General features: G+C 43.1%; 1 protein-coding gene across 16 annotated transcripts in view; it reads left to right on the top strand.

Annotated features, from left to right (window-relative positions):
* Positions 1 to 13,931, top strand: part of LOC112264172 (diacylglycerol kinase zeta) — a 137,067-nt gene extending 123,136 nt beyond the window's left edge. For all 16 annotated transcript variants that reach the window (XM_042330816.1, XM_042330819.1, XM_042330821.1 and 13 more), the window contains 6 exons: positions 4,925 to 4,959; positions 6,105 to 6,154; positions 6,775 to 6,895; positions 7,346 to 7,382; positions 7,546 to 7,645; positions 12,102 to 13,931. In XM_042330816.1, coding sequence (XP_042186750.1) covers positions 4,925 to 4,959; positions 6,105 to 6,154; positions 6,775 to 6,895; positions 7,346 to 7,382; positions 7,546 to 7,645; positions 12,102 to 12,218 — 460 coding nt within the window. In that variant the 3' untranslated portion in view covers positions 12,219 to 13,931. The remainder of the gene's footprint in view (positions 1 to 4,924; positions 4,960 to 6,104; positions 6,155 to 6,774; positions 6,896 to 7,345; positions 7,383 to 7,545; positions 7,646 to 12,101) is intronic.
* Positions 13,932 to 14,969: the final 1,038 nt, after the last annotated feature.

The following is a 14,969-nucleotide window of genomic DNA, read 5'->3' as shown; positions in this document are numbered from 1 at the left end:
ACGTTGCTAAATTAACGATGGTAAGAAAAGATGGCATCCCCATACCATTGTTGACTCAATGTTTGCGTTTCGAAAGCTCTATGTGCTGAACCGAACCGCTAGGTCCTCTAATTGCCTATTATACCTCATTCTGAGACCGGCAGTCTTTTCTCACTTACACAGGAATGTACAGACTGTTTGCATTAACGATCTCCGAGGTGACAAATTGTTATCAGCTTATGGCTTGCTTTTCACTTCCTAATAAGAAAAAATGATCCCCCATTTAAAGCCACAATTTGGAGTCTGTTTTTCTGCCCAGCTGCAGCCCTGCCAGTTGGCTTGGAACAGAATCATTCATTTGAATTTGAGCGTTCAACAGCAGTAAATCTTGCGGCTTGTGTCCTTTTAAGGTCAATCCTATTGCTTTGTCTTTAGCTCAATTGATTAACATGGTCTATAGTCATGCAGGCAACCTTGATTCTATGAGGTGGATCAGTTGATGTCTATCAACTGCTGGGGTCGTTGTGGCGAGGAAAAGGAAAGGGGGGGGGTGAGATCACATAATGAGTAACCTTGCCCTGAGACCTGAAGAGTCATGTTTATTCCCAGAGCTAATGCCTAGGCATTAGTTTTACTGTGGAAGAGCACACATAAAAGCTTCTGAAGTCCTTCTCCCTGTGATTGGCGAATAACTGTCAGGTTGGTGGTGATGTATGTGTCTGGACTGTGGAGGCTGGGCTCCACTATAATTATGAGGTGAGCCAGATATTCCAGTAAACTGTGTGTAATCTGCCCTGGATCTCCCTCACACTGACAATCCATTAGCGACAGAGGCTAGGCCAGTGGTTTGGGGCTTGATGTTGCCCAACATCTTAGCTGCATATTTTGTTCCCACTCTCAAAGGAAATTGCTGCCAGGGGCCCAAGGCTTGAACATATACTTTGCCTGCTATTGATTGTGTTCTGCTTCTCTTGTTTCCAGACCAACATATATTATTATTTTTTTACCTCTGTGTTTTGTTTGTCACAGGCACTGTAAAGGAACTGATAATGCAGTTTGATGTAACGTAAGACTGGAATACTCATAACGTTTGCATGAAGTGTGGGTGAAACTGTGTGGTTTTACTAAATCAAAGTACACTTTCCTCTTAAGATATATCTTTCGCACGTTACCTGTTTCATCAACTGTATCACAGACAATACGTGGCCTACATGTAAATACCACATGACTGGCACTCTCGCTTTCATCGAATTTGGCACAGTAGCTCTTCCCTTCATGATGAGCTTATGATCCCCTGAGCTTATGAACACTGGACCCATATCTACCACTTTTGCTGGCTGGCCTCTTCCACAGTCAAACAGCCCAATAACTAGTGATGGGGGAAAATTCCCAGCCCGACCAATGACGTATGCTGGTAACAGCTAACAGGAAGCCAGCCGCTTTTTGTCAAGAGTTTTAAATATGCAACTCTAACAAGACGCTCAACCTTTTTTTTATCAAAGATTTATCTTGGGAGTGAGACTTGTAGTGAGGAGTAGATGGAGACAGACTGGGTAATTGTGGGAGACTCCTGGGCTGATGACAGAGACTGTGGGCTCTGTGTGGTTAATGACCTCTAACAGGGGAAAGCAGGCCCATTAGTAACCCACAGACATATAGGACTCCCAGACCTTGGAGAAAGACTTGTTACAGGGATTCTTTTCTCCTCCGATTTACCATGATCACAATGTGTTGCTTTGCACAGCAAGCATCTGCTCTGTTGTGTCTAATTGTATTATTTTTCAAGTCCAGGTGAGTCCAAGGTTTCCAATAGATTAGACCAGGGCTCTCCAACTCTGTTCCTGGAGAGCTACTGTCCTATAGGTTTTTGCTAATCTAACACATCTGAGTCTAATAATTAGCTGGTTGATCAGCTGAATCAGGTAAGTTAAAACTGGGGTTGGGGTGAAAACCTACACGAGGGTAGCTCTACAGGAACAGGATTAGAGAGCCCACGATCAGACCCTTTCTAAAAGAGTCTACTCTGTCTGATTGAAGATTTTCTTTCTAATTCACTAACATTTTCCCAAACAAGTACAATTACAGCAGTGATCCACCTGAAAATCAAGATGGGTTTGTTTTGTAAGATTCTAGTAACATTGTAATAATGCTTTGTTTATTCACCCAAATCTCGTACTCTTTTAATATCAGTATGGCTTTACTAAATGCTTGCTTAGCCATTAATCCTCCATTTGGCAAATCTGACCATAATTCTATCCTCCTGATTCCTGCTTACAAGCAAACACTAAAGCAGGAAGTACCAGTGACTCGTGCAGTATGGAAGTGGTCAGATGACGCGGATGCCAAGCTACAGGACTGTTTTGCTAGCACAGACTGGAATATGTTCCGGGATTCATCAAATGGCATTGAGGAGTATACCACCTCAGTCATCGGCTTCATCAATAAGTGCATCGATGATGTCGTCCCCACAGTGACCGTATGTACATATCCCAACCTTTAAACAGGTCAACATTCACAAAGCTGCGGGGCCAGACAGATTACCAAGACGTGTACTCAAAGCATGCGCAGACCAACTGGCAAGTGTCTTCATTGACATTTTCAACCTCTCCCTAAACGAGTCTGTAATACCTACATGTTTCAAGCAGAGCACCATAGTCCCTGTGCCCAAGGAAGCGAAGGTAACCTGCCTAAATGATTACCGCCCCGTAGCACTCACGCCGGTAGCCAAGAAGTGCTTTGAAAGGCTGGTCATGGCTCACATCAACAGCATCCTCCCGGATACCCTAGACCCACTCCAATTCGCATACCGCCGCAACAGATCCACAGATGATGCAATCTCAATCGCACTCCACACTGCCCTTTCCCACCTGGACAAAAGGAAAACCTATGTGAGAATGCTGGTCATTGACTACAGCTCAGCGATCAGCACCATAGTAGTCACAAAACTCTTTCACTTAGCTAAGGACCCTGGGACTTAACATCTCCCTCTGCAACTGGATCTTGGACTTCCTGACGGGCTGCCCCCAGGTGGTAAGGGTAGGCAACAACACGTCTGCTACGCTGATCCTCAATACTGGGGCCCCTCAGGGGTGTGTGCTTAGTCCCCTCCTGTACTCCCTGTTCACCCACGACTGCGTGGCCAAACATGACTCCAACACCATCATTAAGTTTGCCGACGACACAACAGTGGTAGGTCTGATCACCGACAACGATGAGATGGCCTTCAGAGACCTGGCAGTGTGGTGCAAGGACAACAACCTCTCTTTCAATGTGAGCAAGACAAAAGAGCTGATCATGGACTACGGGAAAAGGCAGGCCGTAGACATCACCAACAAACTATCATGGTCCAAACACACATGACAGTCGTGAAGATGGCACAAAAACACCTTTTCTCCCTCAGTAGACTGAAAAGATTTGGCATGGGTCCCCAGATCCTCAAAAAGTTCTACAGCTGCAACATCGAGAGCATCTTGACCGGTTGCATCAACACTTGGTATGGCAACTGCTCGGCATTTGACCGTAAGGTGCTACAGAGGGTAGTGTGTACGGCCCAGTACATCACTGGGGCCAAGCTTCCTGCCATCCAGGACCTATAAACTAGGCGGTGTCAGAGGAAAGCCCAAAGAATTGTCAAGGACTCCAGTCACCCAAGTCATAGACTATTTTCTCTGCTACCGCAGTCTACCAAGTCTAGGACCTAAAGGCTCCTTAACAGCTTCTACCCCCAAGCCATAAGACTGCTGAACAATTGATCAAATGGCCACCGGATTATTTAAATTGACACTCCCCCACCCCTCCCCCCATTTGTTTTTTACACTGCTGCTACTTGCTGTTTATTGTCTGTGCATAGTCACTTCACCCCTACCTACATGTACAAATTACCTCAACTAACTTGTACCTCCGCACATTGACTCGGTACCGGTACCCCCCCGTATATAGCTTCGTTATTGTTATTGTTGCTTTTTATTCTTTTTTACTTAAGTTTATTTGGTCATTATTTTCTTAACTCTTTCTTGAACTGCACTGTTGTTTAAGGGGCTAGCATAGTAAGCATTTCACAGTAAGGTCTGCACATGTTTTATTCGGGCGCGTGTGACAAATTAAAGTTTGCTTTGATTTGGTAGATGACCGTTATAGTATCTATTCAAGCAGGGTTTTTTTAAATTCTCAATTAATACAATGGTCTCTGACCCTCTAATGTTCTTTATATATTCATACCTTTCCTACCCATTATTGTTTACGCCTTCTGCTCTGTGCTAATAACAAAGATGAAGAGCCAGTCTTAAGGCCAGCCTGAGAGAGGTGGGGTTGACCAATCAGTAGGATAATTCGTCCTGGTCAGTACAGGGCCTGCTCCTCGGACGGTCAGTCTCAGCTTCACTGTTCCTGCCTGTGTGCGTTTTGATGTTAGCCTTGTGTCAGTTCTCAGTGGATTAGTGTGTGTGGGGGATTTAGCTTCTGGCAAACAGACAGCCCAGCCAGGATCAGACAGTAACATAACCTGGAGTGACAGCAGGGAGGCCCAAGAGCTGCCTCTCTGTCCACTCACACTGCCCTACTGACACGGCTCTGTGTGTGTGTGTGTGTGTGTTTGGCTGAATGGAGGAGAGGGAGGGGGGAGCTCTTTTGGCTGCAAACACACGTATTAGAGTATTTTACCTTGGGCTAGTTGGCAGGCAAGGGACGCCTGGAAAAACAGAGCAAATCAGGGGACTGTCTAATTAACCACACCACCTCCCATCTGAACCAAAACCATGCAACCGAAGCAAGTCTTTTTTTGGGACATTTTGTTTTGGGGATTTGGTTTGTTTTAGGTTTTTTCCTATCATGGATGTTTGCTATGAAAACCCAAGGGGTGTAGAGAGGTGGGCTTTACAAGCATTTTGTTTTGTGAACTGTTTGTTTTGTATTGCTTTAATCGTGTCTTGCTCTCTATCTCCCCCAGGTCGGAGAAGAATACACTGTGCAATACAGACAAAGGTAAAACAAACACACTTTGAATTGTTGCACTAGGTGATTATAAATTGACGCCGTTAACTTGGTGGATGTGGGTAAATCGGTGGCCACAATCAAGGTTTAACAAACTAAAATCCACCGCCAGCTAACTATGAATAATGTCGAACGATAAGAGCCTGATGCTTTTTTTTAGCTGGATTCAAGAGGTGGCTAAAAATGTCTTAGCCTTTGTGGCCCTGCTTAAACAAACCCCGGAGGTTCACCTGCCATCATGCGAAGGGTTTTACCCCCCCCCCCATTTTTTTTTATTGGCACTTAAGATATGCATTTCACAGCATTTGAACTAGAGTGCTGCAGTGAAGGATTATTAAAATTCACAGGAAACACATTAGCATTCAAGTCCATCCCTCACAAAGATTCTGGCGTAAACCCAGTCAGAATATATTCTCGAGACCTGACTTGGCATCTCTCGAGTTGTTTTCTAAAGGACAAAAAAACAACATTTCCAGTAGCAGCCCCATTCTAATTATGGTTGTTCAGCTCTGACAGCAGGATTCTAGAGCATACTGTATCTTCAGACGCAGACGTCGTGGTAGCAACTGTTTGACTTGCAGAGCTGGCTAACTGAGATTTGTGAGAATGCTGTGGGGAATTTTGAGCCGACTGTTTTCCTGCCTCGACGGAAAACATGCAGATGGGTGGATTAGGGTAAATAATCTACAAAGGGCAATTTGGTGCTTTCAACAAGGATTTTCCATATTGAGACTGAACCCAAGAACTCAACAGGCGCAAATGTGATTATCCGTGTTAATTTAAAACATTTCATGATCCAGTGTTTAAATACTGTCCCTCTACTGAAGGCAGCAACATGCATCTTGCTCTCGTTACTGTCCATGTTAGCTGAGTAAATAGATTGACAATGTTTTTGCTCATCAATTCAGTTTGAGGATCCTTTCCCAAGACTGTCAGTCTTACATAAGTCATATAGTACATATAGTACTAAAACCAAACAAACAAGTGCCCCATAGAGAGGTATTCATGAACACTGGCACACTGCTCAGATCTTTCCCCAAAGGACACTGTCATGTATTATGGTCTGATATTGTTATGACTACTGAATCTACAGCCTCCTCTCATACCTCCTTACATACCTCTATACCTCCTTACAGTATCACCGGAAGTGTTGATTGAATGTGTGAAGCGCAAAGACCATCTGAAGGTGAGTGGGAGCCACAGTGGCCATTGGATATGCTCACTGCATATACAGTACCAGTCAAAAGTTTGGACACACCTACTCATTCAAGGGTTTTTATTTATTTTTACTATTTTCTACATTGTAGAATAATAGCGAAGACATCAAAACTATGAAATAACACCTACGGAATCATTTAGTAACCAAAAAAGTGATGCTGGTTGAGTGAATGTCAAGAGTGTGCAAAGCTGTCATCAAGGCAAAGGGTGGCTACTTTGAAGAATCTCAAATATAAAATATATTTTGATTTGTTGAAAACTCTTTTTTAGGTACTACATGATTCCACATGTGTTATTTCATAGTTTTGATGTCTTCACTATTATTCTACAATGTAAAAATGTAAGAAAAACCAAACCACTAATAGGTGTGTCCAAACTATTGACTGGTACATACTGTATAATGAATGTAGGCTCACTAATTGATACATTCAACAAGGGAATGATGATCACTTCTGTCACGACGTTACCTCAGGGTAAGCATTTCTCTGGTCGGCAATGAATAAAAATGCAGTCTATTCCCCCATACCTCTGGGCATGCAGTCACTTTCCCCACGCCTCCAGTCATAACAATGTGCCCTCTTCTCCCAGCTGAAGGAGCTGCACAAACTGGGAGCTGACCTGTCACTGCAGGACCCCTCAGGATGCACCCTGCTCCACTATGCTGTGGACACTGGTAGCAAGGAGACTGTCAAATACATCCTGGACAATGGTAGGGACGAGGCAATACACATTTATGTGTTCTATTTAAGTCTGTAGGTAGGACATCCCCCCTCACAATACTGAATAATTCTGTGGGATTTCCCAAATTGAGTCTGTGACCCTCAATTATGAACTATGGATCAGAAGTTAACCCAGCACAGTATGCTCTATGTTTTTTGTGATAGTAGAATTATGTCCCAGGTGTGGAACGCCATATATTTGAGGGTCATGCGCACAGCGTGGGTACATCTCACTCTGTGTACTCTTGTTGTCCTTTATGGAGTCTTTCTTGCTCAACAACGAATGTTACATTCCAATATTTGAAAAGGATATGTTTTCTGTCAGTCCTCCTACACCAGCTTTTTACTATTCTATAAAAGTAGTATCTTGGAGCGTTGTAATTGGTTTAGGGACATGCTTTGAAATGTCTCTTTTTTCCCTGCCCCCTACCAAAAAACAGCACCCACAGATATCCTGGATGTAACAGAAAAGGAAAAGTAAGTTTAAGACATGGATTTTGAAATGCTCATTTTACACACAGGCTGTGTGATGTATCTAGTTAAAGTTTAAAATAGAAGGTTACACTCATTGGATCCCCCCTCTATCTCCCTATCTCTTTCTTTATCTCTCTGTCTCTGTCTCTCTCTCTCTCTGTCTCAGTGGGGAGACAGTGTTGCACAAAGCAGCGTCACTGTGTCAGAGGACTATCTGTCACTACCTGGTAGAGGCAGGGGCATCCCTCATGAAGACAGACTTACAGGTGAGAGCAATGCTCCCTCTTCCCTCATTGCTTTACTCTTTATTTGGCCAAAAGAAACCAAGTTGATGAATAGGCTACCCCTGAGAAGTGTTTTATAGGGCGGCAGGTAGCCTAGCGGTTAAGAGCATTGGGTCCGAAAGGTCGCTGGTTCGATTCCCTGACCGACTATGTGAAAAATATGCAGTTGTGCCCTTGAGAAAGGCACTTAACCTTAATTGCTCTTCAAATCAAATCACATTTTACCACATGCTTACTTACGACCTCCTAACCAACAATGCAGATTTTAAAAAATATGAGTAAGAATTAAAAATAAAAGTAACAAGTAATTAAAGAGCAGCTGTAAAATAACAATAGCGAGACTATACACAGGGGGTACTGGTACAGAGTCAATGTGCGGGGGCACCGGTTAGTTGAGGTAATATGTACATGTACTGTAGGTAGAGTTATTAAAGTGGCTGCATAGATGATAACAGAGAGTTACAGCGGTGTAAAGGGGGGCAATGCAAATGGTCCGGGTAGCCATTTGATTAGATGTTCAGGAGTCTTATGGCTTGGTGGTTGAAGCTGTTTAGAAGCCTCTTGGACCTAGACTTGGTGCTCCGGTACCGTTTGCCGTGCGGTAGCTGAGAGAACAGTCTATGACTAGAGTGGCTGGAGTCTTTGACCATTTTTTGGGCCTTCCTCAGACACCGCCTGGTGTAGAGGTCCTGGATGGCAGGAAGCTTGGCCCCAGTGATGTACTGGGCCATACGCACTACCCTCTGTAGTGCCTTGCGGTCGGAGGCCGAGCAGTTGCCATACCAGGCAGTGATGCAACCGGTCAGGATACTCTCGATGGTGCAGCTGTAGAACCTTTTGAGGATCTGAGGACCCATGCCAAATCCTTTCAGTCTCCTGAGGGCGAATAGGTTTTGTTGTGCCCTCTTCACAATTGTCTTGTGTGCTTGGACCATGTTAGTTTGTTGGTAATATGAACACCAAGGAACTTGAAACTCACAACCTGCTCCACTACATCCCAGTCGATGAGAATGGGGGTGTGCTCGGTCCTCTTTTTCCTATAGTCCACAATCATCTCATTTGTCTTGATTACGTTGAGGGAGAGGTAGTTGTCCTGGCACCACACAGCCAGGTCTCTGACCTCCTCCCTATAGGCCGTCTCGTTGTTGTCGGTGATCAGGCCTACCACTGTTTTGTCATCGGCAAACTTAAAGATGGTGTTGGAGTTATACCTGGCCATGCAGTCATGAGTGAACAGGGAGTACAGAAGGGGACTGAGCACGCACCCTTAAGGGGCCCCTGTGTTGAGGATCAGCATGGAGGATGTGTTGTTACCTACCCTTACCACCTGGGGGTGGTCCGTCAGGAAGTCAAGGATCCAGTTGCAGAGGGAGGTGTTTAGTCCCAGGGTCCTTATCTTATTGATGAGCTTTGAGGGCACTATGGTGTTGAACGCTGAACTCTAGTCAATGAATAGCATTCTCACGTAGGTGATCTGTTGGGGCGGTATGCAAATTGGAGTGGGTCTAGGGTTTCTGGGATAATGGTGTTGCACATCCTGTTAATCCGTCTTGTGAATGTTGACCTGTTTGACCTGTGTCACTGGGCAGCTCTCGGCTGTGCTTCCCTTTGTAGTCGATGACTAATGTGGTGTACTCCTCAATGCCATCGGAGGAATCCAGCAATATATTTCAGTCTGTGCTAGCAAAACAGTCCTGTAGCTTAGCATCTGCTTCATCTGACCGCTTTTTTGTTGATCGAGTCACTGGTGCTTCCTGCTTTAGTTTTAGCTTGTAAGCAGAAATCAGGAGATTTCTGGTCAGATCTGCCAAAATTAGGGCGAGGGAGAGCTTTGTATGCATCTCTGTGTGTGGAGTAAAGGTGGTGCAGAGTTTTTTTCCCTCTGGTTGCACATTTAACATGCTGATAGAAATTTGGTAAAACGGATTTAAATTTCCCTGGAATAAAGTCCCCGGCCACTAGGAGCGCCGCCTCTGGGTGAGCGTTTTCTTGTTTGCTTATGGCGGAATACAGCTCATTCAGTGCGTCTTTGTGCCAGCATCAGTCTGTGGTGGTATGTAGACAGCTATAAAAATACAGAAGAAAATTATTTAGGTAGATTGTGTGGTCTACAACTTATCATGAGATACTCTATCTCAGGCGAGCAAAACCTCGAGACTTCCTTAGATATCGTGCACCAGCTTTTGTTCACCAGCTTACCAGATGCCGCTGTTCTGTCCTGCCGGTACAGCATATAACCAGCCAGCTGTCTGTTGATAATGTCGTCATTCAGCCATGACTACGTGAGGCATGAGATATTATAGCTTTGAATGTCCCGTTGCTAGTTTAATCTTCCGCATAGGTCGTCGATTTTATTTTCCAAAGATTGCACGTTTGCTAGCAGAATGGAGGAAGTGGGGGTTTATTCGAAGTGGGGTGCGCCCTCTGGCCCCCTTTTCTCCGCTTTCTCTTCATGCAAATGACGGGGATCTGGGCCTGTTCCCAGGGAAGCAGTATATCATTCACGTCGGGCTCGACGGACTCGTTAAAGGAAAAAAAGGATTCTGGCTGTCCCGTGGTAAGTAATCGCAGTTCTGATGCCCAGAAGTTATTTTTAGTCATAGGAGACGGTAGCAGCAACATTATTACAAAATAAGTTTTAAAAAATAAGTTACAAACAAAGCAAAGAAACGAACAAAAAAAAACACAATTGGTTAGGAATACGTAAAACGTCAGCCTTGTTCTCCAGCGGCATCTTAAGAGGGGTAAGTCACTCTGGATAAGAGCATCTGCTAAATTACTCAAATGTAAAATGGATAAGTGGTGGGTATAGAATGGCCTAATCATCATCCAGATGGAAAATTAGCTTGTCTTTCTTATGACACGCTAATTGTACACCGGGTGGGGGAGCATTACAGTGGTGCCCTATACATCCCCTCTGAACCAAACTAGCCAGATGTCAATTAAAGTACTTACCTCCAAGTGGCTCCACCATAAAATATCTTATGTGTTTACCCTCTCCTGCAGATTGCCAAATGGATACATTTGTTTAAGATACCATCGACAGTGTGTGGAAGGCAGTTGGAACACAAGGCTTTCATTTTTTACTACAGTATTTCACAAGATCCTCCTTCTGAAGACCTCACAGCTGGTTTTTATCTCAGATTTCTGTCCTGGAAGGCTCAGACTACCAGATTTAAGATGTCTTGAGTTTCATGTCAAGGCTTGAAGAATTTTCCTATCCAAACTCTCACTGCACATGGTGTGTCTGCAGTGTAGTCTCTCTCATAAGCAACTGACAGAATGCTTGAGATTACTGTAGCCCATGACACTCAGCTCTCTGTCTGTCTGTCTGTCTGTCTGTCTGTCTGTCTGTCTGTCTGTCTGTCTGTCTGTCTGTCTGTCTGTCTGTCTGTCTGTCTGTCTCTCTGTCTGTCTCTCTGTCTGTCTCTCTGTCTGTCTGTCTCTCTGTCTGTCCGTCCGTCCGTCCGTCCGTCCGTCCGTCCGTCCGTCCGTCCATACAAGCAATGATGAAAAATGTAATCTTGCAGGATTTGGGGCACGTCTGATACATACCCTGTGGCCTTGGGGTGCAGTTCAGCCTGGCTTTCTTTCCTCTCCTCTATCTCTTCATCCTCCCACCCTTTCTGCCTGTCGGTCTCTTTCTCACTCACGATACATTCACTCTTGGCCTTGAGACATCAGCATATCTTAGCAATGACTTTTCCTATCTTTTTATCTCAAAATCTCACCATGTTCTCTTTTCTTTTTCGCTAGAGTTTTTTTGGGCTCTAGCTCTTCAAAAAAACAAGAAATTAGAAATAATTGGGTTTTGTGAAGCTATTTCTTAAATAGCTCCCGAGTGGCACAGCGGTCTACGGCACTGCATTTCAGTGCTAGAGGCGTCACTATAGACCCTCGTTCGATCCTGGGCTGTATCACATCCGGCCTTGATTGGGAGTCCCATAGGGCGGTGCACAATTGACCCAGCGTCGTCCAGGTTTGGCCGGGGTAGGCCATCATTGTAAATAAGAATTTGTTCTTAACTAACTTGGCTAGTTAAATCAAGGTTAAATAAAACATTAGAAAATGGTACAGTAGCTCTTGGATGAATCGGAAAACTTTTCAGTCTAAAAACATTCTAGATTTGCTTTTGCACACAGACAAACAAACATTTGGTGCATATTCACTGTTGATAACTGGAAATATTACTAAAACATGATAATCTGAATGCAAATGATTCGTACGTCTCAAAAATACTTTGCAGACTGTACTTTGCAGACTGGTCTTTGCAGACTGGTCTTTGCAGACTGTACTTTGCAGACTGTAATTTGCAGACTGGTCTTTGACTCTGCGGATTAATGTTCAGACCTCAGGAGAAATAGATGCTGCCTTAATTAAAGTTGGGTTCTTCATTGCAGTCTTTTATGTTGAGCAAATTGCCTCTCTTATGCTGCAGGGTGACACACCAAAGCATCGTGCAGAGAAGGCCAAGGATGCAGAGCTGGCTGCCTACCTGGAGAACCGGCAGCACTACCAGATGATCCAGAGAGAGGACCAGGAGACAGCTGTGTGACCTCCCTCTGCTCCCTGACCTCCAGCACCACTTCCCTATAACCCTGTGCCAAAACTACTTTAGCTAAAAGAGGAAACTCACCAGAGAAGATGGTTAAAAGATAGCCAGTGTTGTATTCTCCTGCTAGGGAGTTGGTTGGAATCCTACCAGATGAGAGGTCTTAAAGGTCCATCATGTGAGGTGCTTGTGACCAGTGGACTTGATTATTGCACTGCCAAAAGAAGCTGTTTTGTGTCGGAACGCTGGGAAGAGATGGCTCTTCTGTTACATTTTTTTTTCTCCCCAGGTTGTGTTGCGCTTGCGATCCACCTAGACTGAATGTTGAATTTTGCTCCAAGGTTTTAGGACAGGAGCTTGGGTAACTGAATGTCCAGGTCATTGTATTATTATACTCTCCGATGGAGCTGTATCTCTCTGTGTCTATAAAAGCAGCATGAGCGTTTCAACTGTACGGATCACAATGACTCAGTAGATTTCAAAAGGGTATGAACACTCTGATCTGTAGGCCAGCTGTCTTTAAGGCTACCAAAAATAACATTATTTGGATTACGGTTTTATTTGTTTGTTGTACATTATTATAATTTGTTGACTGATTTGTCCACCCATAATGCAGTGTGATGGTATCAAACTATCCACGAAGGTGGGGAATTTTACACGTAATAGTTTTCTCATCACCAAACCATTTTGAATTGAATAAATCAATATTGTTCTACTTTATGATCACTTGGCAAATGTTTCTTTTATTTCTTAGTTTTAATAAGGATATTTGGTACTGTACACTTATCGTACGTAGTAGCTCTGTGTTAAAGCAGTTTATGCACTGCAGCTCCAATTGCCTTGATTTTCTTATTTTGTTGGCTGATTAGTTTGTATTTAATGTACTTAATTAAGTCATGGTGTATTTTTATTGCATTTTTAAGCAGATTGATGTTTATATAATTTGTACATACTATAAATTTAAAATGTTTTGTGTTTGGTCATTATTTACTATAAAAAATGTGCATTTGATATGTATTAGTTTCAGAACTACAAAGCATTTCTTCTCTCATATTGTGACAGAAGTCAAAGGCGTATTTATTCACCTCAACATTTTTTACAGATCCTTAACATGCACATGAAGCGGTTAAATTATGTTCAGCAAACTCAAAAATGTTCTGAAGGTTTGAGTTGTAAAATTTACAGGGTGGATGTTGTTTTTTTTACATACAAAAATAATAATTTGTCTTCACACAAACCAATCGTTTGTGGTTGCTATTTATTTTCCATAGTTATAATCTGTTAAAATTTGACTGGCCATTTAAACCAGCAATATAATTCAACTTAAGTTATAAAGACCTGTGATTCATTTAAATGGTGTTATATTGTGTAGAGAGTGATGGGAAGGAATTGGTCTCATTCCGAAAGCTATCCTACATTATAACTAGTTTAATGTAGCACCACAGTAACTGTGGATCGACTGCATTTTGAAATGAGTTGTTTCTCTGGATGTTTTTTTCTCATTATTTAATCACTAAACATCCTTGTAAGACGTCCTTGTAAACACATTAACAAGGTATACTTTCATATACACATTTTTTATTGTGTTTGTTGTCTGAAGTTTATAGTTTTGACCTTCAAACAACCCATAATGCCAACTAAGATGCATTTCATTGTAAATAATTGCTGTTCTCTATTATGGCCAGATACATGAATAAATGTAGCACTGAATCAGTTGCTGTGACGGGAAATATGTTGTCAATGAAAGCCCTCGAGTGTTTCTAATGCCAGACTGAAAATAAGGTATTTTTGATTTGATTATGAAAAGTAAATGAATTGTGTAGTTCTACATCAGTTATTATGCCTCGTACATAATCATATGTTCTCACTGAATATTTTGGGGGTCCACTTTTTTATTTTATTACATTTTTAACAATAGAAACATCCACATACAAACGACAACATACAGATGCACACAAATATCCAAAACATCACGCGTGCCCAGACCAACCTGCTCACCACCCCCAGCTCCAGCGCCCGCATCACTTTCCGCCACATAGCCTGAAACTGCACCATTTTGTTTCATGGTCACACTGATTGTCAGCATTTTCAATAATGAAGACCGTAGGCCCCCTTTAAGTTGACTTCACTATAGTTGAAATATCATGTGAGCCTGAGAAGATTAGATATAATTTGAGGCATTTATGATTATACTGCATTCTGAAAGAGGTGCATATTTGAATAGGTATTGTAACATATATCCTCCTGTTCAGAGACTGACATGGAGATGTAGGAAATGTCCTTGCATTTGTATAATTTGGATGTATATTAACATTCCCTCATCAACCTACACACAATGCACCATAATGACAAAGCAAAAACAGGGGTTTAGACATTTTTGCAAATGTATTAAAAAATAAAAAGTACTATTCAGACCCTTTACTCAGTGCTTTGTTGAAGCACCTTTGGCAACGATTACAGCCTCGAGTCTTCTTGGGTATGACGCTACAAGCTTGGCACACCTGTATTTGGGAAGTTTCTCCCATTCTTCTCTGCAGATCCTCTCAACCTCTGTCATGCTGGATGGGGAGTGTTGTTGCACAGCTATTTTCAGGTCTCTCCAGATATGTTTGAGCCGGGCTCTGGGGGCCACTCAAGGACATTCAGAGACTTGTCCAAAAGCCATTCCTGCGTTGTCTTGGCTTGTCTTCGCCCCAGTCTGAGGTCCTGAGAGCTCTGGAGCAGCTTTTCATCAAGGATCTCTCTGTACTTTGC

The sequence above is a fragment of the Oncorhynchus tshawytscha genome, linkage group LG12 (genome assembly GCF_018296145.1).
Source record: "Oncorhynchus tshawytscha isolate Ot180627B linkage group LG12, Otsh_v2.0, whole genome shotgun sequence".
Taxonomy (NCBI): Eukaryota; Metazoa; Chordata; class Actinopteri; order Salmoniformes; family Salmonidae; genus Oncorhynchus; species Oncorhynchus tshawytscha.
The sequence above is the reverse complement of the archived record's forward strand: the minus strand, read 5'-3'. Positions and strand labels throughout refer to the sequence as shown.